Here is a 13,945-nt window from a genome sequence, read left to right as displayed (position 1 = left end):
GCGATCCCTGGGCAGGCAGCCTCCTCTCCCACACATACACACACACACACACACAGATCGCGAACTCCGCCTGCCTGTGCCAGCAACACCCGATCGCGATCAATGTCCCTGCTCGCCCGCAGAGCCACGGAGCCACAAGGGCAACTATCCCAAGTTTGACTGCTCAATACCAACCGAGCACTTGGCACATTTTTCAATGCATGGACCAACTTCGGCCTCCTGAAAATAAAAACACTGCAGATGTTTTTTTCTTCCTGAAATACGACCTATACAACTTCATAGTTTAGAATAATTTGAGGCAGTGCTGGAAAATTCAGATTATACAAAGTTGTGAGAATGTCGTTTGCTTCCTCCCGAACCGCCCCCTCTTCCTCCCCCCATCCCCGCCCCACACATACACTACATTTAATATATTTGGAGGGGAATATCTCAGCGATCCCGGGCATCGATTAGATAAACTCCGAATCAATACTGTCAATCTAAATAAAAAGTTGGCGTTAAGAGGGCCGGAATCGCATGAGTGGGAGAGTCTAATGAATGGATCGGACAAATGAGATCTGACGTGCAGGAACGATGTTATCTCTTCTGTGGGGAGTGTACTGTACAAAGGGCAGGGCTGTTCAGCCCACATCGCCATACCCCAAAGAGGAACCTTCCATTTTTGTTTTACTGTACTGGCTCACCAAGGTCACAGGTTGAAGCGTGTGAGTGAGCTCAAAGGCAGGATGGCGAAGTGCACATTGAGTAGTAAAATAGTGAAGGATTGGATTGTATACAGAATATCAGCTAGTTGGGAATAAATTACCGGATTGTATTGAGTCCTCTGGTCCCGATGACGACATATACCGGGAGAGCCAATTGACAGATAATACCAGGCACTAAGTATTGAAAAGGTCCGCAAACTCATCCCTGGCTGTTTCTCATAAGTAGAACATATTCGGTTGTTTTTAATGTAACCACACTTTTACTTTGGACTTTTCCTACACCTCCGAGTTCAATCGATGTAGTGGAGAGGGCGTAAATGAAAAGAAGGCTGTTGGCAGTTTCTGACTTGAATATTCGCCACCTCATATTGGGCTTTTCAAGTGTCTTTTCAGCAGAGAAGTCAGAAAAGTTGCAAACATAAAGCATCTCAGTCGGGAGCTGGAAAAGAAAACGTGGATAACAATTCTGAACAGAGAGCCTTTGCCAGAAAAAGTTTTGATGAAGAATCCACGCTTGAAACTTTTTATTGTCATCCTTCATTTGCTGTCAGACTTTTTTTGCAGCCATCCTAGTATTTTGTCTTCATTCAGTATAAATGTGAGCCTCAGTTTGTTTTTTGGGCTGAAGTTTGCAAACCAAAACAAGAAACAATGCATGCTTCTTTTGTTATTCTTGTCATATTCCCTGATTCTTAAAAATCAATCTGGCACTATGTCACAAAATGCAGTAAAGGGAGATTGATGTCTTAAAGCAGAAATACAGGTTTCTGATCATTAGACGCAAGAAACACCCTGGATAAAGACGTTTGGGGCTATATTCTATTAAAGTTATGATGATTGGATTTGACCATGAACACAGTGTTATAAATTAACCAATTTTGTACATCCCGGATGTTCTTGTATATGTCAGTAAGTTCAGAAAAAATTCTGGAAAATAAATTAACATATTGTTCACTTTGTAGGCTTACAAGTTTAATCTTAATTAGCAAGTTTTAAAAAGCATTTTCAAAAAGCCTAATATTTTAGCAATTTCTTCATGATACACCATCTAGTAGGATAAAACAGGTAGTATTTCATTAGTTCCCAACTGTCTTACCAGAGGATGGAGTGTGACATTGGTGTTCATAGGCTGATGAGCCTGGCATTCCAACTGAAGGATGATGTGGGGTGGTGACTGATCTGAAATAGTTGCAGTTCAATATAGAGAAAGGGCTTGCATTCATAGAGCAACTTCCATGCCCTGGGGACACATTAAAAAGGTTTCGTAATCAAAAATAAATTGGACACGCAGACCAAAGTATGTAGGTAATTCGTGTTCGGATAATAGATGGTTATCTTGTTTTCGGTGTTGGCTGAGAGAGAGATGTTCTCAGCACTTATGCTCGCTAATATTCTTGCTGTTCTATCCTTCACAAGGCCCTGAACATGGTGCACCTTGGTTTAATATGTTGTGGCAAAGATGACACTTTTGTCAGTGCTTGGTTGAAGATGGCTGTAAACCTCAAACATTTTGCTTCAGAGACGAGTCTGCTGTACGTCGGTGAAGGTGACATCATTTCACATTTTGTTAATTTCTAGTGGTACTTCCAATAGTCTGAGAAGACTGGCAGCATTTTTGACTTTATGGGTGGTGCTCATTTGTCTGTGAATTTAAGAGTTGTGGAACCAGGATAAGAGAGGGAATTCACTTTTTATTCATGCTGGAAGTGTGATACAGTGGCATGATCTATTGTATTCAACTTTTTAATGCATCTTTACATCTTAATTGCCCAGAATTGTTTCTCCCTTTCCTTGCGCACTACCTGTGCTCAGAGAATAAATTTAGTCTCTGGAGCCTTCAGAATCTAGGAGTTTGAGCTATTTATCTGTTGTTTTTGGTTGGAAGGAATTTCATGGATGCTATTTAAGATGCACTTTCAACATTGGAATAGTAAAGAACAGTAAGAAAAAAGGAAATAGTATTTAGGAAAGCTATATGTAATGCTTGTTTTATGATAGATACATCAGCAGGTTATCACTTGGGTTACGGCCTTTGGAAATAATGAATACTTCTGCAATATATCTTCAATTTCAGGTGGTTTCTTATAGTACAGCAGAACCTGTGATCATCAAAGGTGAACTTATTTTCGGGAATTAGCTGCAAAATTAAGTCCACGCTTTCAAACCATGGGGTGAAAGATTAAAGCAATTTGCTATGTTTGGATAATACCTGGAAAAATTTATGATTTCATTTTTAAACTTGAATATTTATTTGAATAACTGTGTGTTGAAATGGTGAGGCTTAGATTTCGTATCTTGCAAAAATATGTTGGTCGTAATGTTCCCATTCCTTTGTTAAGATGGATATTTCACATCTTACTTGTTTTGCAACAGATTTTCTCTTCTCCAATATTTAATAGCCCATCCATAACTGAATAACCCACATGAAGACTGTATGTAGTTAATACTTTCAACAATGTTTAGAATTCTTTTTTCAAACTAAGACAGCATAGTGAGCAGCAAGACAAGTAGTGCAAAGAGAAGAAAAAATAAATCAAAGTCTGGGGATTATAGATGTAAGGGTACCCAAGGAATGTTAAAGTTGTTCCAGTGTATAGCTCATTGAAGAGAATGTATTAAGGTTGGAGTTTTTGCAATAATACTCATCTGCAGCAATGTGAGGATGCAGGTAGAAGGAAAAGTTTGTAGAATAGCATAATTGCAATTTGGGAAGAGCAAAATAAGTAAGTTTAGAGTAGTAATGATGATATTGTGACTCTTTTGGGAATTACACTCATAAACTTATTGTGCACTGATTTCAATTATTGACCTGAAAAGAGAGATGCAGATCAGAATCTAATGACTTAATAGAATGTGCCTATTTGCTGTGACTGTGTGTTTTTATGGAGAACTCACACAGTGAATACAGGTGGAATTTTGTAAACAACATCTTTTTCGTATAAAGTTGTCAGTCAGTCATTTCATAGTTGGAGAATGACAGATCAACATTTCAGGAGATTTTCTTTTCTACATTCAGATATCCCAATTTTACAATTATCTGAAAAGTGAAGCCTATTTTGATCCTGGATTGCAAAAATGAATTTTGTGGCTAGCAATGTTGTGCTCAACAGTGACATCGCTGGCCATTTGAAGAAGTGCAACAATGTCGCATAATTTTTGAACCGGTATGGAATGAACATCAAAGGAGCACGGAGTAAGTTTTGAAAAGAAAGGATTCATGTTTATATAGCACATCTCATCATGTCACAGCATCCGTTCATGCCTCATAGATAATGATGTGCTTTTATTTTGGAGTCACATTTATAATGTAGGACAATTTGGAAGCCAATGTGCTCAGAGGAAAGTTGCACGAACACCATTGAGATAAATGTCAAGAGAATCTGTACTTGGTGGTATTGGTTGAGAGATAATTGTTGCCTGGGATACTGGGGAATCTCTCCTGCATACCTTTAAAATGTGCTATGGTGTCTTTCAACTGGGAGGCTTGAGAGGACTCCTTTGACAATAAAGCATTCCCTTAGCACTGCTAGGAAGTCTCACACCAGTTAACAGTGTACATAGCGGAGTGGTGCTTGAAGCCACACTTTCTGACGTGAAAAAATGATACTATTGGAAACAAAAATCGATAATGTCAGATAAGTTAGCTGGAGGTTCCAGTGCTACCTGGAAGAGACCAACTATTTCAACAAGACTGGGATCAACCTGGAGACTCTCATCTGCATAACTTATCACTACACCAGGCAACCTGTTCATTCAAAAAGTTATACAGAATGCTTGTTTCCCTTTGAACCAAAAATGTTGGATTAATCAAGCTGAACTTGGTTTTGTTTTGTAAATTTAAGTTGAAATTTCTTGTGTCATATGCTGAGAATTTGAGTGGAGGAACAGAATAAGAGAAAGAGAATTTTGTGTAGATTTTCATTTCCGCAGGGTTTTGGGAGTACAGAGGGATCCAGGCATTTTTGTACATGAATCAGAAAAAAATTAGCAGACAGGTGCAGCAAGTAGTATTCATATTGTCCTTTTATTCCAAGGGTTTTGGGGTTTAGAAATAGGAAAGTATCATTACAGTTGGGGCATTCGCGAAGCCACTTGTGTCATACTCGGCATATTTTTATTCCCTCTATTTTTAAAAAAGGGATATACTTGCATTTGAAGTAGTCCAAAAGAGATTTACTCGGCTGATTCTTGGGATGAGAGGGTTGCCCAATGTGAGCAGCTAGAGAAGTTGGATCTGTATTCTTTGGAGTTTAGAAGAATGAGGGCTGATCTCATTGAAACATATAAGATCCCTAAGGGGACATGAGAGGGTAACAACGACAAGCTTCCACTTGTGGGAGAATTACTAACAAGGGACATAGTCATTTAAAACTGAGGTGTGTGGAAACTTATTCTCAAAGGGGTTGGTGAGTCTCTGGGATTCTCTACCCTGAAAGGTTGTGGAGGCTAGACCACTGGAATTATTCAAAGGGATAGATAAATTTTTGAAAGATCGAGTAATTGAGAGCTATGTAGAACTGGCATAGAGGAGGTGTTGAGATCTGGGGGCAACTCGGCCATGATCATAGTGAATGTCAAGGCAGGTTGAGGGGCCAGGTGGCCAATTCTAGCTCCTATTTTTGTGTGTTTCTGGACCTGATACTAGGGAGTTGTTATTTGTTGCTAGAGCCATAGGAGCAGGCAAAGAGATGGAGGAATGGAAATGATCTCTGTTGTTAATCAGTTTGATGAAACAGATGTTTTAATGTCTTCCCATTCCTCCTCCGCTTGATGCATTATCAACTTTGGTACCTTCGGTGCGTTAGGGTATTGATTATACCTAAAGAAAAATTTTGAATTGTAATATGATTTTGAGATCTCCATGTAGAAACTTTTCAAAGTCTACTTTTTAAAATTTTTATTGATATTGCTGTGGAAGTTATGATTCCAGGTATTCTGTGCTGGAAACAGGTTCTGACCTTGAAAGGGATATTTTGTGTAGGCAAGGGTGGTGGAGTTTCAAACAAGAAACTCAAAGGTCCCCATACGATCCCAATCGAGAGTCATCTGATAGACCAACTTTGCTTGGAGAGAGCTGCAGCCCCAGTACAAAGTCTGTAGATTGTGTTCAAGTTCATGATCTGGGGTGAGAGGTGGGTTTCTATGTATTGGATTGTGGGCATTACAAACGAAGACAAAGGACAAGGTTGGGGTGGGGGGAGGTGTTGAGTAGCAACCCTGCTTCTTCTATCCTCATCCCTGAAACTGTCTTCATTTCAGTTAGTGGGATTCTTGGGACCAGCATTAAATCTAAAAATCAAATTACATTTGATGCTGTCAGCCCCATAATATTTAAATAATCTCCTGCTAGTGTTTGTCATCTTTTTTCATACCTCCGTTGAACCTGTAAATGGTTGGATTGTGGTTGGGTTTTAAATTTTAAGACCACCTTTTTTTGATTTGTTTCTGGCATATGTGCTTTGCAGATGGGATCAGCATATATTGCCTACCTCAATTTGCTGTTGAGAAGGTTGTGTTGAGCTGCTTTCTTGAACTGTTGAACTCCTGATGAACACATTGTTGGGTAGGGAATTCCAGGATCTACACCCAGCAATGAATGACTGTTCATATATTTCCATATGAAATATGACATGATTGGGGATTAGTGGTGTTCCAATGTACCAACAGCCCTTAACCCAGGTGCTTGTAGATAGTGAGTCACTTGTTAAAGCATATTGAGCCTTTGACTTGATTTTGTAGCCAAAGTATTTATATGGGTAGTGTAGTTAAGTTTCTGGCCTTTGGTGGCCCACTCCAGGATCTGGATCATTGAGGACTCAGCAATGGCAATGATGTTGAAAATCTTGTTGCATGCAGGCATGGGCTGCTTCATTTTCTGTGGAGTTGTGAATGGAGTTGAACATTGTGTGATCAGCAGCAAACGTCCACACTTCTGACTTTATGACAGAATGAAGGTCATTGATAAAGCAATTACTTTGGTTAACCCTAAGCTACCATTTTTCAGGGGTTGAATTTAATACCCAAATATAAGTGAGCTGAAAACTACAAAGGACACTTCGTAGTTTACAAAATGAGATGTTTGCAATCGGAGTCCTGCAGAGATCAACAAATGTATGGTTTGGTCTAGGAAGATTTTAGTTCATAATCTAATATAAGGGAACTTAAAAAAGATGTACTTGCCTCAGCATGGCTTTGTCAAGGGCAGGTCCTGCCTTACGAGCCTGATTGAATTTTTTGAGGATGTGACTAAACACATCGATGAAGGGAGAGCAGTAGATGTAGTGTATATGAATTTCAGCAAAGCGTTTGATATGGTACCCCATGCAAGGCTTATTGAGAAAGTAAGGAGGCATGGGATCCAAGGGGGCATTGCAGTGTGGATTCAGAACTGGCTGGCCCACAGAAGGCAAAGAGTGGTTGTTGAAAGGTCATATTCTGTGTGGAGGTCGGTGACCAGTGGTGTATCTCAGGGATCTGTACTGGGACCCTTGCTCTTCGTGATTTTTATAAACGACCTGGATGAGGAAGTGGAGGGGTGGGTTAGTAAGTTTGTGGATGACACAAAGGTTGGGGGTGTTGTTGATAGTTTGGAGGGCTGTCAGAGGTTACAGAGGGACATAGATAGGATGCAAAGTTGGGCTGAGAAGTGGCAGATGCAGTTCAACCCAGATAAGTGTGAAGTGGTTCATTTTGGTAGGTCAAATATGATGGCAGAATATTGTCTTAAAGGTAGGACTCTTGGCAGTGTGGAGGATCAGAGGGATCTTGGGGTCCGAGTCCATAGGACGCTCAAAGCGGCTGCGCAGATTGACTCTGTGGTTAAGAAGGCATATGGTGTATTGTCCTTCATCAATCGGGGAATTGAATTTAGGAGCCGAGAGGTATTGTTGCAGCTATATAGGTCCCTGGTCAGACCCTACTTGGAGTATTGTGCTCAGTTCTGGTCGCCTCACTACAGGAAGGATGTGGAAGCCATCGAAAGGGTGCAGAGGAGATTTACAAGGATGCTGCCTGGAATGCGGAGCATGCCTTATGAAAGTAGGTTGAGGGAACTCGGCCTTTTCTCCTTGGAGCGACAGAGGATGAGGGGGGACCTGATAGAGGTATATAAGATTATGAGAGGTATTGATTGGGTAGATAGTCAGAGGCTTTTCCCCAGGGCTGAAATGGTGGCCACAAGAGGACATAGGTTTAAGGTGCTGGGGAGTAGATATAGAGGAGATGTCAGGTATAAGTTTTTTACTCAGAGAGCGGTGAGTGCGTGGAATGGGCTGCCGGCAACGGTGGTGGAGGCGGATACGATAGGGTCTTTTAAGGGACTGTTAGATAGGTACATGGAGCTGAGAAAAATAGAGGGCTATGGGTAAACCTAGTAATTTCTAGGGTAGGGACACGTTCGGCACAGCTTTGTGGGCCGAAGGGCCTGAATTGTGCTGTAGTTTTTCTATGTTCTATGTTCTAAATTGTACCTCTCTAGCACAGTTTTAGTAGGATTATTAGGAAGAACTTTTGTTTTTGTCCTTCACACACCATGAATCTGCTTACAGCTGAATTCATTTTTTTCCCCTTCTAAATGTTCTAAGAACGGATTTGTAAGCAGTGGGTGAAACAGTGTAAAACTGTGCTTTAGTTGAACAGTTCTATAATTTTCTGCCCTACCGAAACTGATATCTCATTTCTATCCATGGGTAAAATAAATACATTTTTATACTAAAGCAGAATACAATGGACATCTGAAATAAAAACAGTAAGTGCTGGAAATACTCGGCATGTCAGGTAACATCTGTGGAGAGAGTAACAGAGTTAATGTTTTGGATTGATGACCTTTCATTGACCTGAAATATTAACTCTGTTTCTCTCCTGATCTTCAAAATAGTATTTTATATTGTTTGCTGGCTAAATATGGTAATTTTCATTAAGAGAGTATTTTTGTGTTCTTTTTGTTCTATAACTTTTTCCCATGCTTTGCCAAATTTGCTAGGTATTACCATAAGACTGTAAGACATGGGAGCAGAATTAGGCCATTTGGCCCTTCGAGTTTGCTCCACCATTCGATCATGGCTGATTTATTTTTCCCCCTCAACCCCATTCTCCTGCCTTCTCTCCTGGTCTTCCTTAAACCTTGGAGTTTTAGCATACTATTTTTCAAGCACATCCCATTTCACTGCAATACTGTTTCATTAACCAGGAATATCAAAATGTGTACTTCAGTCTTTGGAAGTTTTAAAAGGTAAATAGAGTACAAACTAAAGGCAGGTTAAAATCATGATGTACCCATCAATAGGTTAAAAGACTGATCTTCGCTGTGTCCCATCGGGGTTTCATTCTGTTCTTCTGAAAAGGGTGCAGATATGCACTTTTCCCAGCAAAAATGGATAAAGATCAAAAAGTGAGAATTTATTTTTCACCCTCTCCAGCAATAAGGCCGAGTCAATACATAGTTCGGGCAGGTTGTCCATAAGAGCGCAGCTCTTTACTGGGAGATTTTGTTGTTACATTGATATGGCTGGACTTTACATGAAGTAGGAGCTGGACTTCAATGACATTTGCCTGTATAGTTAATACTGTTCTCCATTTGGAAAATAAAGTCAATATCCATGATACTGACCTTGTTAATAATAAGCATTGAAATGTGTTTGCAGAACTTTGCTCATACTTGGGTAATTCAAAATCAACTGCTACTGATTTGCATTTTAAATGGAAACAGAAGCTTTTTTACCCCTGTCCCTCTTTAGGAATGCCAATTGTTGCATGCCACTATCACGATTTCATGTATCACCTGAAGGTCTGGGCCACAGAAATCTCTGTGATTGCCCTTTACATTTGTCTGAATGGAAACTAAACTGTTATGGCAGTTTAGATCCTGAATTGTGTGGGACAACAGTACGTGCATGTGTGTGTGTATTTTGCTCATTTATTCTCAGTGGGAATATGAGAGAGTGGTTAGATACTAATGCTTAAGGAGACATTAAATACAAAACCTTGTTCTTTTACTATCTCTCCCACCTCTGGCAAACTGTTAAATTATGCACTTTCTACATCATGGCCATTCATATTAGTGGGTAACTGGAACACCATGATGCACCTGACCTACAGATCTTTCCACACCCGTACTGTGATTGGCTGATAGTAAGCATGAGTCCCAAGGAATGAGCGATGCTGAAATATAGTTATCAACAGCCACTACTTGCTTTTATATTGAACTTTTCACATAACAACATTTGACAGAATGGATTATGTGGCAAACTGTGGACAGACACCAACTGAAACTGGGAAAGGAGAAGTTGAAGTGGTGATTAAAGCCACAAAGTATTAATACTAAGGGGTAAATTTTGAAGGGGCTTTTGAAAGTAGGATTTACTTCTGTACTATACAGCCAGCAATGCTAAAGGTTTTCACAATTCATTGAACTAAGACAGTTTGAGATCGGATGATTGACAACACTGAGTCCAGGAGATAAACATACAAACTGCTGGTACAGTTGGTGTGCTAAGTATGTGCGTATGACTTAACACTGCCTTATCGCCTTGCAAATTTAAATCTGACAATAGAGGGCTCTGTTTGAGTTGTCTACAACATGTAATATGAAAGTTTTTGAATTGCTGAAGTAAATGAACATTGTTGTTTTGGCTCAGGTTGGGCTTCCTTTTTTCATTGTATTTTAGGGGATGAAACATAAGGCTGGAAATTTGTCCGTATAATTACAAAAAAATGATTCTGTACTGTTGAAAATTACATTAGAACATTTAGAGAGTAGATCAATTTTGTGCACATTTCTTGATGCCTAACTGCTATTTGGGGAAGTTCATTTGCTTTTTTAAAAGTATTTTTATTCTTCCTCACACTTATTCTGTTGGGCACCCAACCTCCAATAAGATTTTGAGCTGCATTGGTAAGATAGACGCTGGAGAGTCTAGAACTAGGGGATAGGCAGCCAGGCTTATAGAGGAGCTAAAGACAATATACTCTATTCCAAGAATTGTAAGTCTATGATATTTCCCACTCCAGAGGCTGTGGGTGTTTAGTCATAGAGTATATTCTATTTCTTGTGTTCTAAACATTTAACAGCCTAAATTTCAAAAGACAAATATATTGAATCATGGCACTAGTTGCCTTTATTTGCATTTGTTGAATAGATGCTGGTGTACATGTCAAAATTGCAAACTTGCAGTGTTTTTTTTTGTATCGAACTCTTGCAATTAGTAATGCATTAAATTACTTTGGTCTTCAATCTAAGGCATTGGTAATTTTAACACTTCTCCTTTTGTACCTTGTGTCTACATCCAGAATAATTCAAGTTGTAGTTTAAGACAGATATAGATTAGATAAGATGTTGGGTATTGAGGTGAAACTAATCACCTATTGAGTGGAATTAAATTTGCAAAATCATTATCAACACCACACAATATAGCATCTTATTTTTACATTGTGCCATTTTCTTAAACAGGAGCTGTAGTTTCCAATTTAACATTAGGTCTAATAGCACCCAATTAATTGTTACTCTAAAATACTTGCATATCAGTGCAGCAAACTGCAAATATAACTAGATGACAAAAACCTGGCAAGTATAATATTTTTCATTTCACAAACCATCCATGCTTGCTCTGAGTAAGGTTGTCAATAGTTTCGTACCTGGTCTTGAGGCCATTAGAAACTGAATGAGAATGATTCTTTAGAAGTCGAAGAGTGGGTCTTTCATTGTAATAGGCTGGGCTGCAAAAAAAAACAGTTTAGAGCTGAAAGGACAGTGCAGGGAGTAAAAGGAAAGTCTTTGTACCAAACTGGTTTTAGTTTTTAAAATTCTTTTTAGTAAAGTAATTTTTATTTAACATTTAAAGAAGGATCACTTGCATTAGATGAAATTCAGTCGAGACAAGTGTGAATGTTGCACATTTGAAGATAAAATTGCTAATAGTAAAGCTAAAAAAGATCCAAGGAGCTAGCGAACTTACTGTTTGGTAAATCCAGTTACTATGGGATAATAATCAACAAGCAGAATGTTGAACTACATAGCTAAATCAGTAGAATCAAAGTAAGAGGATTTAGTTTTTGAAGTAAACACAGAGCAAACTTCTGGAGATTGTCTTAGAATCACAGAATGATACAATGCAAAAAGAAGCCAGCTGGCTCAACATATCTGTAGCAGCTCTTCGGAAGAGCTCTCTCAATTAATACAAATAAAACCGGAAAATGCTGGAAACACTCAATAGGTTAGGCAGCTGGAAAGAGAAACTTAGTTCATGTTTCACGCTAATGACCCTTTGTCAAAATTGGGAAAGAGAGAAAACAAGTTAGTTTTCAGTAGCAGAAAAGGTGGGAGAGGGTTGGGTAGAACAAAGGGAATAACTTCGTAAGGGTGAGACCAAATGACCCCTGGTTCAGCTATCATTTACCAGCCCCTGCCTCACCCATCCTACTTTGTACCGGCTGTCTTCCCTCTCCACTCTCAATCCTGATTCAGGGTCTTGACCTGAAATATCGACAGTTCCTTTCCGTTCATGGATGCTGCTCAACCTGCTGAGTTCCTCCAGCAGTTTTTTGCTCTAGATGCCAGCATCTGCAGTCTCTTGTATCTCACGTTAATATGGCATTTAGAATCAGATAATGCTGCTTTGAGTTTGTTTTGTGTTGCTAAAGCAAGGCTGTGGGGCCTGCCCAATAGTCCAGACTATACTAATGTTTAAAAAATCGTAGATGGATGACAGGCTGAAATGGTCAAAAAAAAAAGAGTGAGTCACTTAAAAGTTGGAAAATTCAATACTGAATCAGAAGGCTGCATTAATCCCAGACAGTAAATGAGGTGTTGTTTCTCAAGCTTACATTGGGCCACATTGTAACAGTACAGGAGGCCATAGATGGATAGGTTAGAGTAGGAGTGATGGGGAATTAAAGTAGCAGATGACCAGAAGCTCAGGGTCACAACCTTGGACTGAATGTAGGTGCTCCACAAAGCGATCACCCAGTCACAATCACCCAGTCTACACTTTATCTAGTGTTGAGGAGACCATATGGTGAACACTGAATACACTTCTCTAGATTCAAAGAAATTCAAGTGAATCTGCAAGTGAAACACTGGATTCCTGGATGGTGGGATGGGCACAAGTCTGAAAGGACAGGTGTTGCATAAGACAGGGAGTGGTTGGTGGGAACAGAAGAGTGGATAGGGAGCCGTGAAGGAAGTGATCCCTTTGATATGCTTAAAAAAAAGGAGGGGAGGGGAATATGGTATTGGAATTTTGTTGGAGTTGGTGGAAATTGCATAGGATCTTTGATTTTCATTTTCCCAATTTAAACCCATTCACCTGCCCTTTTTCATATACATTGGAAAATTTTCCAACTGTTTTACCTGGTGCCCCTTTGAAAGTTGTTGCATATTATTTAACCCCCCCCCCCACCCCCATTACAGATTTTGTAATCACACTACAACCATTTTTTTTTCTACACCTTGTTTTTTCTTTAGAATCTTAAAAAATGATGGTACAGATTGGGGCCTTTCAGCTCATTATTTCCGTACAAGCCAGAAAAGAGCTGTTTAAATTAATCTTTAAAAAATTTTTTAAAAAAGCACTCCTTCCATAGATCTTTGAAATATCAAGTGCTCTTCAGGGTACCTTTTTTTTTAAAAAAAATGAGAATTTTGGTCCTTCCAGGCTTTCAGACAGGGAGGTCTGGAGCTCATCATCATCTAGGTGGAAAAAAGTCTCAAATCCTACTAGTTATTTTACTCTATTTGGAAATCTGGCGTAATTTCTAAAGATTTTCCTCAGAGTTTTATCTTCCTCACTGTAATCTGACAGGGCCAGTTCAGGAATAAATGTTAAATATTTTACAGAAGTTGAAGCTACTAAGTCACTGAACCTTGCAGCTTGTACTTTATGGGTTGGTTACACAAGTTGGGTACATAAGTACGCAGTAAGCCTCTCAATTCAATTCAACTCAATTATACTATTTTACACTGTCAGGTGATACCCCTATCCTGTAACATATTGGCTAACGAAGTTCTATAAACAAATGGTGTAATTTTAAAAGGAAGAAACCCGGGGATGTTTGTACACATTTTTAGTGGTTACATGACACACTGAAAAGGCTGCTAAAAACGGTTTATAATAAAGGCAGAGATTACAAATGCAAGTAAATCCTGCATGGACTTTGTTTCATTACCATTTCTAGTTAATGATACTTCTGTCTTTGGAAGCTTATTTACTTCAAGAAAAACCTTTATAATTTTAAACATCTTGATC

General features: G+C 39.2%; 1 protein-coding gene across 5 annotated transcripts in view; it reads left to right on the top strand.

Annotated features, from left to right (window-relative positions):
- bcorl1 (BCL6 corepressor-like 1) overlaps positions 1–13,945 on the top strand; it is a 183,144-nt gene that overhangs the window by 52,837 nt on the left and 116,362 nt on the right. Inside the window, exon 3 of one of the 5 annotated variants that reach the window (XM_052020779.1) lies at positions 2,121–2,250. The exons of the other annotated variants lie outside the window; for them this stretch is intronic. Coding sequence (XP_051876739.1) covers positions 2,130–2,250 — 121 coding nt within the window. The 5' untranslated portion in view covers positions 2,121–2,129. The remainder of the gene's footprint in view (positions 1–2,120; positions 2,251–13,945) is intronic. 5 annotated transcript variants of the gene reach the window in all.

This window comes from Pristis pectinata, chromosome 8 (assembly GCF_009764475.1).
Source record: "Pristis pectinata isolate sPriPec2 chromosome 8, sPriPec2.1.pri, whole genome shotgun sequence".
Classification (NCBI taxonomy): domain Eukaryota; kingdom Metazoa; phylum Chordata; class Chondrichthyes; order Rhinopristiformes; family Pristidae; genus Pristis; species Pristis pectinata.
The sequence above is the reverse complement of the archived record's forward strand: the minus strand, read 5'-3'. Positions and strand labels throughout refer to the sequence as shown.